General features: G+C 35.2%; 2 protein-coding genes across 7 annotated transcripts in view; one reads left to right on the top strand and one right to left on the bottom strand.

Moving 5' to 3' along the window:
* The window catches only part of Jupiter (microtubule-associated protein Jupiter), a 58,319-nt gene extending 53,224 nt beyond the window's left edge, over nucleotides 1–5,095 (top strand). For 5 of the 6 annotated variants that reach the window (XM_046622083.2, XM_046622084.2, XM_046622081.2 and 2 more), the window contains 4 exons: nucleotides 121–482; nucleotides 1,118–1,141; nucleotides 2,442–2,528; nucleotides 4,096–5,095. In XM_046622083.2, the coding sequence (XP_046478039.1) occupies nucleotides 121–482; nucleotides 1,118–1,141; nucleotides 2,442–2,528; nucleotides 4,096–4,286 (664 nt within the window). In that variant the 3' untranslated portion in view covers nucleotides 4,287–5,095. The remainder of the gene's footprint in view (nucleotides 1–120; nucleotides 483–1,117; nucleotides 1,142–2,441; nucleotides 2,529–4,095) is intronic. The other variant, XM_069135093.1, reaches the window with a different exon arrangement.
* A 222-nt stretch (nucleotides 5,096–5,317) lies between these two features.
* On the bottom strand, nucleotides 5,318–12,567 carry Msh6 (DNA mismatch repair protein Msh6). The gene is made up of 21 exons (XM_046622061.2): nucleotides 12,267–12,567; nucleotides 11,445–11,651; nucleotides 11,222–11,322; nucleotides 10,886–10,948; nucleotides 10,528–10,731; nucleotides 10,308–10,442; nucleotides 10,071–10,206; nucleotides 9,682–9,962; nucleotides 9,435–9,560; nucleotides 9,241–9,325; nucleotides 8,959–9,143; nucleotides 8,701–8,798; nucleotides 8,483–8,638; nucleotides 8,251–8,408; nucleotides 8,077–8,165; nucleotides 7,624–7,914; nucleotides 7,288–7,506; nucleotides 6,939–7,118; nucleotides 6,653–6,830; nucleotides 6,406–6,557; nucleotides 5,318–6,302 (listed from the first exon to the last, which is right to left on the bottom strand). The coding sequence occupies exons 1-21, from the start codon at nucleotides 12,397–12,399 to the stop codon at nucleotides 6,045–6,047; spliced, it is 3,435 nt and encodes a 1,144-aa protein (XP_046478017.1). The 5' UTR covers nucleotides 12,400–12,567; the 3' UTR covers nucleotides 5,318–6,044.
* Nucleotides 12,568–14,068: the final 1,501 nt, after the last annotated feature.

The following is a 14,068-nucleotide window of genomic DNA, read 5'->3' as shown; positions in this document are numbered from 1 at the left end:
CGTCTTCGGGGTGTAACTTTGAATGAAATTTTATTTATGCAGTAGGAAAAGATGTGAATAAAAAAAAAAAAAAAAGGTTGCAGTAGACTAACGATGGCTTGTTGTTTGTCTTGTTTGCAGGGTGTTGAAACCCCCAGGCGGCGGTAGCAGCGACATTTTTGGAGGAGCTCCGGAGGAGACGAGCCCTCGTCGTATCAAGAATCACAATCATTCGCAACTGGGATCAACGATGTTCGGAGAGAATAGTACCCACGGTTCAGATACGCCTCGCGCTAAGCCTGGTAATGACTCATACAAGCGTCTCTTTGGTCCCCCCGATGCCCCAACTACCCCAAGCTCAAAAAACCACATGCGAAGCAATATACCGCTCAGCGGTGAGAAATCGGTTCCCGAAACTTCCAGCCAGTCTAACACCTCGATCAACGGAAGTTCGAACGGCAATATCTATGGTAATGGCAACGATGCGTACAACAGTGAGACAGGTAGGCCAATGGACTGGGTACTACCTTAAAATATGTGTTATTGGGCTCAGGGTGTGGAATTCGGAAGTCGTTGACACCTTTCCGTGAATTTTTTTCTCCTTCTTTTACCCATTCAATGCAAATTATCAGGTCTTTCTCTACATCCATATACGTATATCTTGACAATTTTCAATATCTTCTGTTTCTTCAGAAATGTTTTCCTAATAATAACTTTCGAAATTTAAAGTAATTGGCGCAGATTTATAAAGGTAGAGAGTTCTCGTCTGTTACGTAATTTTGTACGTTTGTTTGTTGACTATATACAATAATCGAGTAGCTGATTTTAAAATTGAAATTTTGATAAAAATCGTGTATTTTTGGCATTACGTACAAGTAATTTGTTTTTTCCCGTATTGTTTTCCCTAAATTGTTGGTCACTTTTTTTTTGTCTATATCTCTCCAAGTTTGATTTGGGTGTAATATCTTAATTATATGCTAAGACTTATATGTCCACAATTTTAGCTCGAAAGTAAATGTGGAGGTTGTAAGGTTTCTGTTGTTATTTTTTTAAATGTTTTTTTTTTTTTATTTATTTTTTCTTGTACATGAAATAATCGACAGTTACTTAATCCAAACTTAAATGTGTTCACAAGCAGCTTTTAGGAGAAAGAAACGATTTCGTAAGTCCGTAGTAAAACCATTCAGATAAAGTTGATACATCACACTACCGACACTCCCCTATAGTGTTTTAAAATGTTAAAAAAAAAAAAAAAAAAAAATAACAATGATTTCAACGAATGTGTCATTTTATATATGTCTTTTTCAAGATACGTATCATAATATTAGATTTTGCTTTTGTTCATTGTTTGATTAGATCCAGCCTTACAGAGCCTTAGGGATTGGTTGATATAATTTCGAAAGTTCACAACATCACGTGCGCAATTAGTGTAGTTTTTGATTTGTCGATAATGCTTGCAGAACAAAGCGATATTCGACATCATTAATGATGATCACTAAAGATTATCACTCACAGATTCTCGCAAGTACTTAGATATAATACAATTATAGTCTTACACAAATGATGTGTAAAACTATCTGCGACAGTTTAGAAAAAGATAAATTATAAAATTAGGAGCCCACATATTTTGAGTTAGTAATTCCATTGTTGAAATAATTATTAATTACTATATACTTTATTACCTATCTCGCCTCATCGTTTATTGTAGGCTTATTCTGCTTTCATTATGAATTATGATTTTATTCATCATTCAGCCACGCCAATTATAATATTTTTTTTCACGTTTTAACGCACTAACACAGCTTCGTTTTATTTATTTATTTATTTATTGTCATCTCTTCAACAGTGGCACTAATAAATATCGATCACATTGTCACATCCGTATCTCTACACATTTTTGTGCAAAAGTTGAATGCTCTTCATAATCGTTACATTCAGAAATATCACACAGTTATGTAGACAAAAAAATCGGTATTTTCAACAATACAGAATATGTTTCTTGTTAACAGTAACGTTAGGAATTTCAATTCAGTCTAATTAAACTATAAAAATTATCTCGAGCCATTTGAATTTATTATTACAACTCGAGCAATAATAATTACAGAAATAGAATGTTGATAACTTTTGAAAATTAGATTTCATCGTATTGTTAGTATTCTATTAATTTAGAAATGTGTAGATGGACCAAAGTGTAATTAAAAAATGTTGAAGCGGATGGGAAGTGAGAAATTTATTCAGAAAGGCTAAACTAATATTTCAAATGATAAAGAATTATAAAGTGAAAATTTCGCCTTTGTCAATGGGATGACAATCATTTGCAACTCTCCAGCTGGTCCATCGACGCATTTCGGCACACTAACAGAGGGTTGGGTGGCAGGGTGTGGTGTGACGTAGTGTGGTGCATGGGTGAATTTGTGTTTGGCTTTGTTGGGTATGTGGCGGGTCTTCGGTGGTTCCTGCAGGAGGATTATCCTGCATGCCACGCAACCCGGTTACCGGAGACGGAGTTGACGTGATGCCCCTGAGGCGCAGCGCACGTAGGAGTAGAGGTAACTTTACGATAATCAAATCTTTCCTCCTGTACGTAATGCCACGCATCACTGTTTCTACTATTTACCCCCTTTATTTTTGTTGCTCTGTTCTTGTGATACGTTTCAATAGTTGAATGCAATTTATTGTCTTGACGAAGAAGTATGTACAACTTATAGTTTAGCCGTAGATACCCAAATTTGTTGTGCAATGGTATGTAAAGTAAATTTCTAGTAGTAACTTACCTAGTATTTTAACAATTTAAAAATGGAAATAAGTCTTCGACCAATGATACTGAACTGTTTTTCATGCCGAGATAAGCATGTGCAGTTTGTTTCATGACGGCAATCAGTAGTGGCAATCAGTTTTGGATTAATTCTTCAAGTGGTGGAGACAATGATTCAGATGTTGATACCAAATTTGCGCTGCTGTAACAGTATAAATGATGTGTGGGCATTTATTTGCAGAATGATAATTTAACCTGTTCTGTTATTCTTCTAGAAGTTGGCAAACAACGCTAAATAAATTACCGTACGTGTTAAGTATCTATACGTATATGTTTTTGAGCATATGAAATTTGACTAATCTTCTTTGTGTTTATTTTTTCGCGTTGCATAGCGAAGCTTTGATCTCAAGTTTCTGCATACTTTCTCATTCGCCTAAATCATAGTGAAGAATAAGATAATATTAATTGAGCATGAATTTATTTAAATTATTTATCGTCAAACGATAGAGTTCAGCATTGTACCTTGTTAGAGCGGTAAGTAGTTTTAGAATTGTTTATAACGTGTCTAGAATGTACTCTATCCCTTCCTTTCCTTATTTCTTTGTGAGCATGCGATACAAATGAATGTTTCGGACGTAGCTGGTTATCGTTTAGCAATAGCTATATTATTGCAACAGTGTTTAAATCTCTTCTCGAATTTTCTAATTTCTATTGCTGTGATAAAACAGCAAAAATAAATCTGAATAGATTTTAATTACAACACATGTATGATCATTTTCAAATTCACGAAGTAGCCTCCAGGTAGTCACTGTGAATGCGTATGTACCATTTATGTACCTGTAACGTTCTCATTTACCGGACTTGTACAATTTTGAATAAGCTGCATGTCTCAATATCAATCTAAATCACAAGATTTTTATAGTGACTCGTACACTAATAGTAATTCCAATTGAGAACTGCTCATTTATAATAACGTAATTTTTTTTCTAAGACGACCTTCAGAGCAAGCAAGGATAAGATATCGTGATAAATTTTGATGTCTCAAACATGTATTGCTAGGTCAAGAACAGCGCATATATACATATATAATTATATATATATATATATATATATTCAATAGAGTAATTAACTTTTTTTATTTATTGCCTGACAACTGATATTATTATAATTAAGATGAGAAAGCAAAATTAAGAAATTGATAATGACCGATTAACAAATGACAGTTTCAAGGTTCGACGCCAATTTTTTTAAAGGTAACGTGCCAGAGGGCTAATTGTGCAAAAGAAAAATGAATGTTGAATGATTATTCAAGTTCGGTCAAATTTATGTTGCTAAAATCGTTCGATGATATCTCTCTATAGATGGCAACCCCGTAACTGGTACAGGATACACAGGAAACACAGAGAACAACAGCGCTCCCGTGCAAAATGGAAATGGCAATGTCTCTGAGAAAGTAAACGGATCATCTACTGGCTCAGCATCACCACCAGCCCCAGCAGGACAGCCACGTACTCGCGTGCCTCCAGGGGGCTATTCTTCAGGTCTCTGGTAGACATCGTCGATGGACTTAATTATCCAACAGCACTTTGATACTGTCGTTACTTCCAAATCCGAAAACCTCACTGACTGACTTTTTATTATTATTATTACTATTATTATTATTATTATTAATCAAACTTTATTAATTCGAGGATATTGTTCACACGTAATAACCGTATTTAAATAATGAACAATGGAAGTAATAATGAATCAGTATAATTCTTTGATTTGTATTCGATCAATCAGGTTAATTGCATTTATGGAGCTATCTTTAGCATTAGGATCTCCACAATGATTAAATAAATTTATAGAAGAACGAAAAAAATCAACTCTAAGAAACAATATGAATGACGGTTCGTAATAAAACGGCATAATCAATACTTAGCAAACTATGATTGATTTTAGCGAACCTAAATTGTAAATTAGATAGTTCTTTCTCGAAAATAAAAAGTTACACTATATGTATATCAAAAAAAGTGCTTTCTTAATTTTGTGCCTTTTCACTTTTGCGTAAATCACAGAATCGATAATATTTCTAATGCGAATATAAGCTTTAAAAAGCCGCATTTTCAATACTCATATAATATTCCTATATATTTGGTTATAAATCATTACTACTAAGTACTAATAAAAAGAAAAACTCTCGGAAAAAATAATGGAAGTAAAAGGAGAAGTAAAAATATGATAACTTGAATATTAGCTGCATAGTTTTTGCTCCGGCATCGCTATCATTACACAATGTAATCTTTATATTTATTTCAGTCTATAAGATTGTATCCCCTTTTCACAAATAGGGTGTTTACGTGATTGTTCGATTTTGAGTAGAAAGAAAAAAAAAAACTACAGTTTGTAACCTACCGCATTTCCATGAAAATACCTTTTTGTACTTTTGGCCTCAAATAAACATTTTGTAAAAACAACATAAATGATTCCTTTTTGTATGGGTATAATAGAAACCAACGCAAACGTGGGGTAAGGATTGTTTTCGGTTTATACAGGAATGTAAGTGTAAGCACATAAAGAAAGCATGAGTCAAATACCAAGAAATAGCACATTTTTATTAGAAGCTTACGAAAATAATATATCGCAGAAACAAAAGAAACACGACTTGTAGAATTCAGTAATAATTGTAAACTAAGGCGAAGATTTCTTATTTTGTACTTTATCAGAAGACATTACTATTACGTAATTCAAGTATGTCATGTTTGGCGTGCTGAGATTTTTTGGTTTTTTGATTAATCAATTTCTATTTTTGTTTTTAAATCAAAAATGGTTTCTACCATTAAATATGGGAAATTGTATTGCGGAAAATGAGACATAGGTCTCTGCATACAATTTTCCATTTGTACACAATATTGGCAGTAAAACAAGATAGAAAATATCAAATATTATATTTTGTACGAAATGGTATGTGAAAATAGTTCGATCAACAAACTTTGAGGACGAGCATATCAAAAATGTTAAAGCTCAACTTACAACGTACAAAAACCGCATCTATTAATTACATTCAAGAAACTTAAACCATGAATGTAAGTTTACAAAATTTGTACAAGATGTTGTAGGCGTGAAGTGTTTTAGATTTATATTGAATTTATATTGGCACTAGAATGTTCGAAGTGTGACATAGTCATTATTTGAAATTGAGTGCACGTAGTTGACATACATATATTGATTTCAAATAACTACGAATATTTGATGCTTAATACTGACGGTAGCAACGAAATCCGTTGGGCCAACTATTGATTATATTTTGAAACGAAGCATCAAGCCGTTACTTTAAAGCTGCAAGAAGGGTTTTTAGGTCACTTTTGCCCTTAAATAGAGCAACAAGGAAGTGCCTCTGGTTGACTTCATTTTCCAACTTGCTGGCTATCTCATGAGCTTTTAGAGTGATTTTTGATGAAATTCCAGCCAAACGAGCTGCATTGAAACCGTAAGACTTTGGACATGCACCTTTGCTCAGTTTGTACAAAAACGTTACTGTTTCCTGTGAAACCTCTTCTTCCTCCTCAGTTTCTACCATACACGCCTGGAAAATAATGATATGTTTGTGAAGTTGCATGCTTATGAGTTGTGTACCGATTTCAAATTAATTTCTGAGTAAGACAAATATCGCCAGTGAATTTGATTACCATGTGGCTCAAGCTAACGTTCTTGTCCAATTTATAGTCTTCTACCAAGGCATGATAGTGAGTTGAAAATAGGGTGCGACACTTCCGTTCCTTCAGAGCGCCGACAACCGAAGCTGCAATTGCTGTTCCGTCGTAAGTTGAGGTGCCTCGTCCTGTTATGATATCAATAAAATGTACGATATTGAAACTGAACAGTGGGTGGTAGAGTTATAAGAAAAATTAATGATGTAAAGCTTCATTATATTACCTAATTCATCCACCAGAACCAGTGAGTTTGGTGTTGCGTGCTGAAGTATAGTTGCAGTTTCGCTCAACTCCACAAAGAAAGTACTTTGCCCAGTTAATATATCATCATTGGCACCCAAACGAGTGAAAATACGATCGACTAATGTCAATCGGCATGAACTTGCGGGAATATGACAACCCTGTGTACAGGGATCAAAATAATTATATTAGTGTATCCTTAATCTCTATTTGTAAGCAGAAGCTGGATATCACTGAAAGCGAATCATTGTATTTAATATCTGACTTACAATTTGGGCCATGATTGTAAGGAGACCAACTTGACGCATTACAGTTGACTTTCCTCCCATATTAGGCCCAGTTAGAATGACAAGTGACGCGGAATCTTCTGTTCCCAATAAAGTGTCATTTGGTATAAAGTCGTCAGATGTAACACACGGATGCCTCCCATCTCTTATGTCAATAAAAGCCTGAGGGATTTAGATGTAGGTCATAGTAAGCGAATTTTGTGCAGTATTCTTAATAGCTTGAACGTATATTAATGTTGAACGTTAAGGGTCCTTCAGAATTATTTGAATTTAGGTAAGGCACGAATTTTTATGATGATAGTGAAATACTTAGTCATAATAGAGTACATACACTTTTTTCACTCATAAGATCTTCTATTATAGGGACAGACATCTCGGCGCTTTGGGAATATTCAGCAAATGCAGTGAGGACGTCTAGTGTAGCCAATTGGTAGACAGCCGAACACCATACATCGTATTTTTCGCTAAATTTAGCAAATATCCTTCTGCTTATATCTTTTAGCACTTTGTCTTTGTTAGTTTCTGCGGCAATCTGTCTTTCCAAAAGCTCCTACGACAGTGTAATACATAATATATGATAGCTATGAATCAAGACTAGCGCTGTGTAATATTTGAAAGTAGCAAAACACTTTCAGTTGTAACTATTGGTCAATCGATTAATACATACTTTGGCTTCAGCAGTGTAATAGCGTCTGAAACCTTTGCGCTGTGACTGAAGTTCATAAACTGTGGTAACTTTCCTCAATTGGGAATCGGGAACTTCAATTTGAAAACGTTTTTTCTCAGTACCGAAGTAATTCACCTTTACTCCAAAATGTTTTCTCTGTTGTTCCAAGTATTTTTCTAGATCTCGTTTTATTTCAGACACTTCTTCGAGTACTGCATCATACTCTGAGTCGACTCCAGGTTTAGGTATAATACATCCTTCTTTCTTTGCTTCTTCTTGATTAAAAGCACTCTGATATTACAGATAATAAGATAAACAAACCAATAGCTTAACATTAATTCAATGCTGGATACTTCTGGTATCTAGACACTTAGCTAACTTCCACTCGCGAAAAGCATCTGTTTACAGGGACTGTCATTTCAAATTTACCTATAAATGTCCAGATCTACTAACCTTGAAGTAATTTAGCATCTCTTCCAATTCAGGAAAGTCACCCTCAGGATTGTGCTTAATGCACCGTTTTAGTAGATCGCATTTTACGTCTGTACGAGTAGATTGCAATGACAGATTAGGGAAGTTTCAATCATATTTTCCGGTAATATTTAACTAATATTGAGCTGAACATACCACCGATTGAATCTATAATTTTTGAAGCTTCCTCAAATCCATGAAGCGCGTTTGTAAAGTCCAGGATTCTTCGTTTAGAATACGTTTTACTTTCATACATGATAGCTCTTGCATCCGGATGACTTTGTCCCTTTGCAAAATTACCTTGAGCATGTATTCTGCAGATCGGAAATATATTACACACCATGTCTATTATAGCGGCATTTTAAGGAAACCAAATTCATATACATACTTGCTCAGTAATCTCTCAAGGTCTGGGAGGGGAGCTAATGAGCCGCGAACATTTTGCATAATTTCAATTTTATCAATTAGCTCGGTAACTGCTTGCTGCCGTTGCATTATTTCAGATTTGCGGCAAGATGGTCGGCAAATCCATTCGCGTAACAATCTGTGAGTTATATTGACTGGTTGATTTTCACGAAACGAGAATTGTTTTCAGGATATCCTTACCGTTTACCAAACGGGGTGCAGCAATGATCCAACATTGATATGAGCGAACCAGGCCCTCCAAGGATTCTCAGATTATTTATTGTAATGGCATCCAGTACCTGTTAAAAAAAATTCCAAACCGTATAGGAGTAATTTTGAATTTTTATTGCATCGTATAAATTCAAGGTTCTATAGGCACGTTTGTCACATCATGTTTGACGTAATTACTAGTAGTAATTCACGAATTCTTAATACTTCTAGAGCATGTTCAAAACTTACCATATTGTTGGCAAATTTTCCTGAACTCTGCCGATCCTCATGATCAGGAGGGATCCAAGATTCGAAACGTCCTTGGGCAAGTAATTGCTGATCTATGAAACATTCTTTTAGATGAAATACACATCCCCCCAATGCAGATATGGCTAGCTCCATATTATCAGCAGCAGTGAGTCCTAAACTGTCTCCTGTTTAATAGAAATAATTTATCTTCAATAGTGTCATTAATGTTATCTAAACGGATAATGAGACACAATAGGTGAGGATTTTTTTCTTCACGCTTACCATCACTTAAATATGGCTTCAAACCTTCTGGCCAGGTAAAATCAGAATTAAACTCTGATTTGAAATATTCTCCTTCGTGTAGTTTCTGGAATTAAGATATGACAATTGCATATTGAATGAGATTGGAATGATAAAACATTTTTTATTTTTAGTTTGAACAATAATGATCAGATTCTCCCAGTTGATCAACTCACTTTGAGGGTAGTAGCAGCAGACCAAAATTGCGTCTCCCGTTGCAGTGGCTCCTTGAGTGCAGTAGCCAGCATGGTATTCAATATTTTATTCGTTCTCTCTGATATACCACCACGTTCATAAATAACCTGAGGAGTCCATATTTTCTCCTTATTACACATACCCAGTATACACAATGTATATGATTCATATTTACGTTTTCTGAAGAAGTTTTAATAAACTTGTTGTTAAAACCTATTACTATTTTACCTGTGACGGAGGAAAATGGGAAACTAGCGTCAACAGCCTCGAACTATGACGATCATCTTCAAATTGTCCAAGATGAAAACCACCAATTGAAGTATCGATAAAGCAGACACCATAAATTGACGTGGGTGTTGATGGATTAAATTTTTCTACTATTGAGAGCAAGTAAGTTGAACTTGCAGTAGAGGTTTCGCTATCCTGTGCAGTGAATACTCTCGTACCTTTACTGCTAATTTGACATATCTCTCTTTTCACAACTTTGTCAAACTTCGTAACTTGAGACACTGTAAGAATTGGCATGGTGAATATTTATCGTATTGATGCAGTTAATAATGTAGCTGTTGTTTTTTATTTCATGACTACCTCGGTAGATTACGCATAGTTACACTTACTCTTACTGACTCTGGCTGACATCATCTCTGGATTCTCGGTTTGTTCAACTCTAGCTACTTTGTATCCCTTCTCTATCAAGCTTGATGCAAATCGACTATATGCTATTTCTGGAAAGCCGGAATGTGCAAATTCCCCCTGCATAAAAATAAGTAAAAATTAAGGATTCCGTGTTAATAACTTAGTCGCTGTAAATAAATATTCTCGTTCTTGAATTTTGTAATTTATGAAATACTTACACGCATATATGATAGGCCAAGTTCGTTAACACCAGTAACTGCATCCATATGATACAACTCATAAAATTTCCCAACTTTAAAAAAGATTACACAGTCAAAATTCTTACATTTCATTTCCCACCACTGTTTCATAGCCTATAAAAGATAGTAGACTGATTAGATTTTACGTGAAGATGTTTTCTGCGCTCTTAGTATAAAAAATACATATGTGTATATTTACAGGAGTCTGATTGATTTTGAAATAATGTGGCACATAAAGAGTTCTTGGATCATAGTTTGGATCGCTTGGAGGCCTTTGGTGTATATCTTTGATTTTATTCTTCTGAAGGAAGTCGTATTTCAAATGACTCCAACCTTGTGTATTAACTGAACTGTTACCAGTTGTCTGACTGGGGGGATCAGAATTTTTCAGTTCAGATTTCACCTAGAACATAGGATAGTAACGATTAACACAATTTCACCATTGTTACAGCATTTTCACGGAATAAACCATATCATCTCTCAACTGAAAATTGCAAGCCATTGATGAATTTTAGAACGTCTTATTGAGTAGTTTAGAATTAAAATATAATGCTTGCCTGGGTTTTTCCACGACTGTTTTTTTTCGGCGCAGCGCTTTTTGGTTCAATATTCCTTTTTTTCTGGAAACAGTAACGAGAGATGTGTAGAGCGTTCCAATCAGGTAATAGTATTATTTAAATTGTAACAAAGAACGACAGATGACGTATGACAACCCATTCAAAAGTGGTTTCTTAGTACTATATAGTTCACAATTGAAAGAAATAAACAAAAAAAATTGCCTTATTGTGTACTATCTCAACAAGTACCCTTGTCTGTGGATCGCGATGACTAATGTTATTCTGCCTTTTTTTTTTCATAGAAGAAATAAAATAATAAGTGATATCTACTGTTACCTTGGGAGTTTCTTCATCACTTTCAACGCCAGAAGATAAAGCTTCAGACTCACTATCAGCTTCTGAGGCAGAAAATTCGGAAGAACTAGCATCGTCTTCAGCTGTAATGTAAATCATGAGTTAGAAAAATAATAATGAAATATTAGAAAGTGATTTATGCTTTGATGAGGAGGTAGGTTTTGACTGTAACAATATAAAAAATAAAATAATATAGTTCACACACTAGGCTTGTAGTCGTCTCCTGAATCATCACTGTTGTCAGATGGTATTATCAATCGTCTTCTCTTTGGCCGGCTGGTCTCATCTGCTTCTGTCTCCTTGTTCGAAGATCTTTTTCTGGTTGCCACACTTGAGGATTTGATTTGGTGCCTGCTAGTCGGAGTTCCTCTTTTGTTTTCTTTATTTGAATTTTCTTTACCTGCTTTTAGACCTATGTAAAGATTTTGAGTGTTTAGCGGTGGTAGAAATGAATTTCAAATTTAAATATGTAATAAATGAGAATTAAACATTCGACAATTAAATCTAAATATTTGTGTAGTAAAGAAACAGATACAATAGTTTGGTGGTGATTAGTGAAACCTCCATTTCAATATTTTATTGAGGATCAATATCTACTCGCAATCGATGCGTGATATATTATTATTAATGACCAAATCCAAGAAAATGTGTCTGATATCTCAGTACATGACATTAGGTCTCTAGCCAAAGTATCCTTTGTCATTTCCTGGTTATTGAAATATAGAAATTTTAACATGTTTTTTGACAACATTCATGACACTTGTTACTGTATTCCATGGTAGATTTCACTCATAAGTAAATCAGTTCCTTATGTCATTTTCAGCGTTTCGTTCGAATCGATTATTGCTTACAGGATACCCTCTAATGAGATGCTACACAAAGGAACCTCAGTTTCGTATTCTTACAACCATAATACTACTATGAATTCTCTGCAATGCTTCTTTGACGTTGGGTCACTTATACGTGTAAACCTTAATTTCATGCAGAAATGTATGAGTTGAATATGAAAAAAATTCTAATTACGTACCACGCGCACCTCTTCCTTTTTGATCGCCATTCGATTTGGGAGATTCTCGTTGGGGACTCGACGTTTCTTTGACGAGTCGCTTGTCCGTTTTGGGTGACGTAAAGTAATTGAATAGCGTATTAACCTTCGGCATTTTAATGCCTGTTTATGACAATATCGAATGTGCTGTAGTTGTGCTTTGGGAAAATTCAAATACCAAAAGGTTCAATGTAAATATTTCAAATGGTTAGTAGTCTACTATCCGCACGACTCACAGGTTACTCTGTTAGAGAACTTTTTGGCTAAAATCCGCGCGAAAAGGTGTTCGTGTTGACTGTTCCTAAACGCATTTGTAACCTAACATCCGTGGTCATTCTTCTGGGGAGTTTCTGAAGTAAGCCATGGAGTACGTAATTACAAGAGAGGAATTACTTTTCTACTTTGTTTTCCATATGGTTGTATGTCAAAGAGTAAGGTGTATTCCGTCTATAATATTTCTATGATGTCCAAGCTCAGCGGGAGTCTTCGAAGTATAGTATGGACTACGCAGGTAGAGTACGGCCAGCTGGTAGAAAGAGATAGCTACTGGTGGCGGTCAATCTCCGTCTCTTTCCAATTAGGAGCTAGCAATATGATAGAGAAAGAAAGCAATTGACCGCGACCTTGTTTTCTCTGTCTAAATCTAGCGGACACTTTTCGAAGGCCTTCATGTTGAGATTGCATAGTCCATACTATATGTCGGTAGTCTATTCTGACGTCAACTGGGGAAACTTTTCTATTGGTTCGGCAGGGATTTAATGGGCAGCAAAAGTAGCAGCAGCAGCAGCAATAATTTACTTAAAATTACCAGCACTTTCGGCGGAAGTTTTTACTGTATGAAGTTCATTCATCCCACTGAAATGTATGTTATGTACGTTCTACATATATTTCAGTGATTCGTTAAAGCGTTGACCGAAGAATATAGACACTTGCCCTAATGAGCCTAGGTGTGACAACCGCAAATCGTCGTGCGTTTGCGCCCCCTGAGATGATCCAAGGGTATAAGAGTTGCAGAACCTCAAAGAGTTACCGATTTCGACATGATGCTGGCTGCATTCACTTCCCGGTAACACAGTTTTCGCAATGGTAAGCACAAGCCAGTACTTAGCCTGTGTGTACTTACCGACTTGTCGGCGATACAAAAAATTAATAATGAGAATAAATTTCTTCCAAAATTCGTAGCAAAACAGTGATTCAATCAAAGTATGAGTATCCGAGAGAAGAATGTATACGTAGATTATAAATAATAATAGATCAGATGTAATAATAATGTGGAGACCAAAAAGTATATTTGTATATGCGGTCCACGACGATATTAATATATGTGATCCATTTACGATAAATACGTTTTGCATACTATAAATTCTATAATTTTCCACGAGACAAATTATATTATCTACAATAATACGTCTATAATATGAAAATAGAAGAATTATTCATTTCGAAATGGGATTGTATTCGACACGCGCTCGATGTATTCCATAACATTAGTATTCATAATTATTCCAACAACTTTTCATTTGCTCTCTCGATCTTGAATTTTCATAGGCATAGAATCGAAACGTTGTTTTAGCTGGTCGCAAGTGAAGTATCTGCGTTGGGTAGAGGAGCAGAATTGTTTTTCGAAAAGTATTCGGATGGAAAAAAATTCAGAGTAACTGTAATACATCACGGATGCGCTAATTTTGAACGAGATGAAATGGATGCTTCGTATATGAGACGGTATTTAACGCTGCGTAGTGGTTTAAAGACCTAGAAAGGTGATAGGGAGAGAAAGAACGACG

The sequence above is a fragment of the Neodiprion pinetum genome, chromosome 4 (genome assembly GCF_021155775.2).
Source record: "Neodiprion pinetum isolate iyNeoPine1 chromosome 4, iyNeoPine1.2, whole genome shotgun sequence".
Taxonomy (NCBI): Eukaryota; Metazoa; Arthropoda; class Insecta; order Hymenoptera; family Diprionidae; genus Neodiprion; species Neodiprion pinetum.
This window is presented reverse-complemented; position numbering and strand designations above follow the sequence as displayed.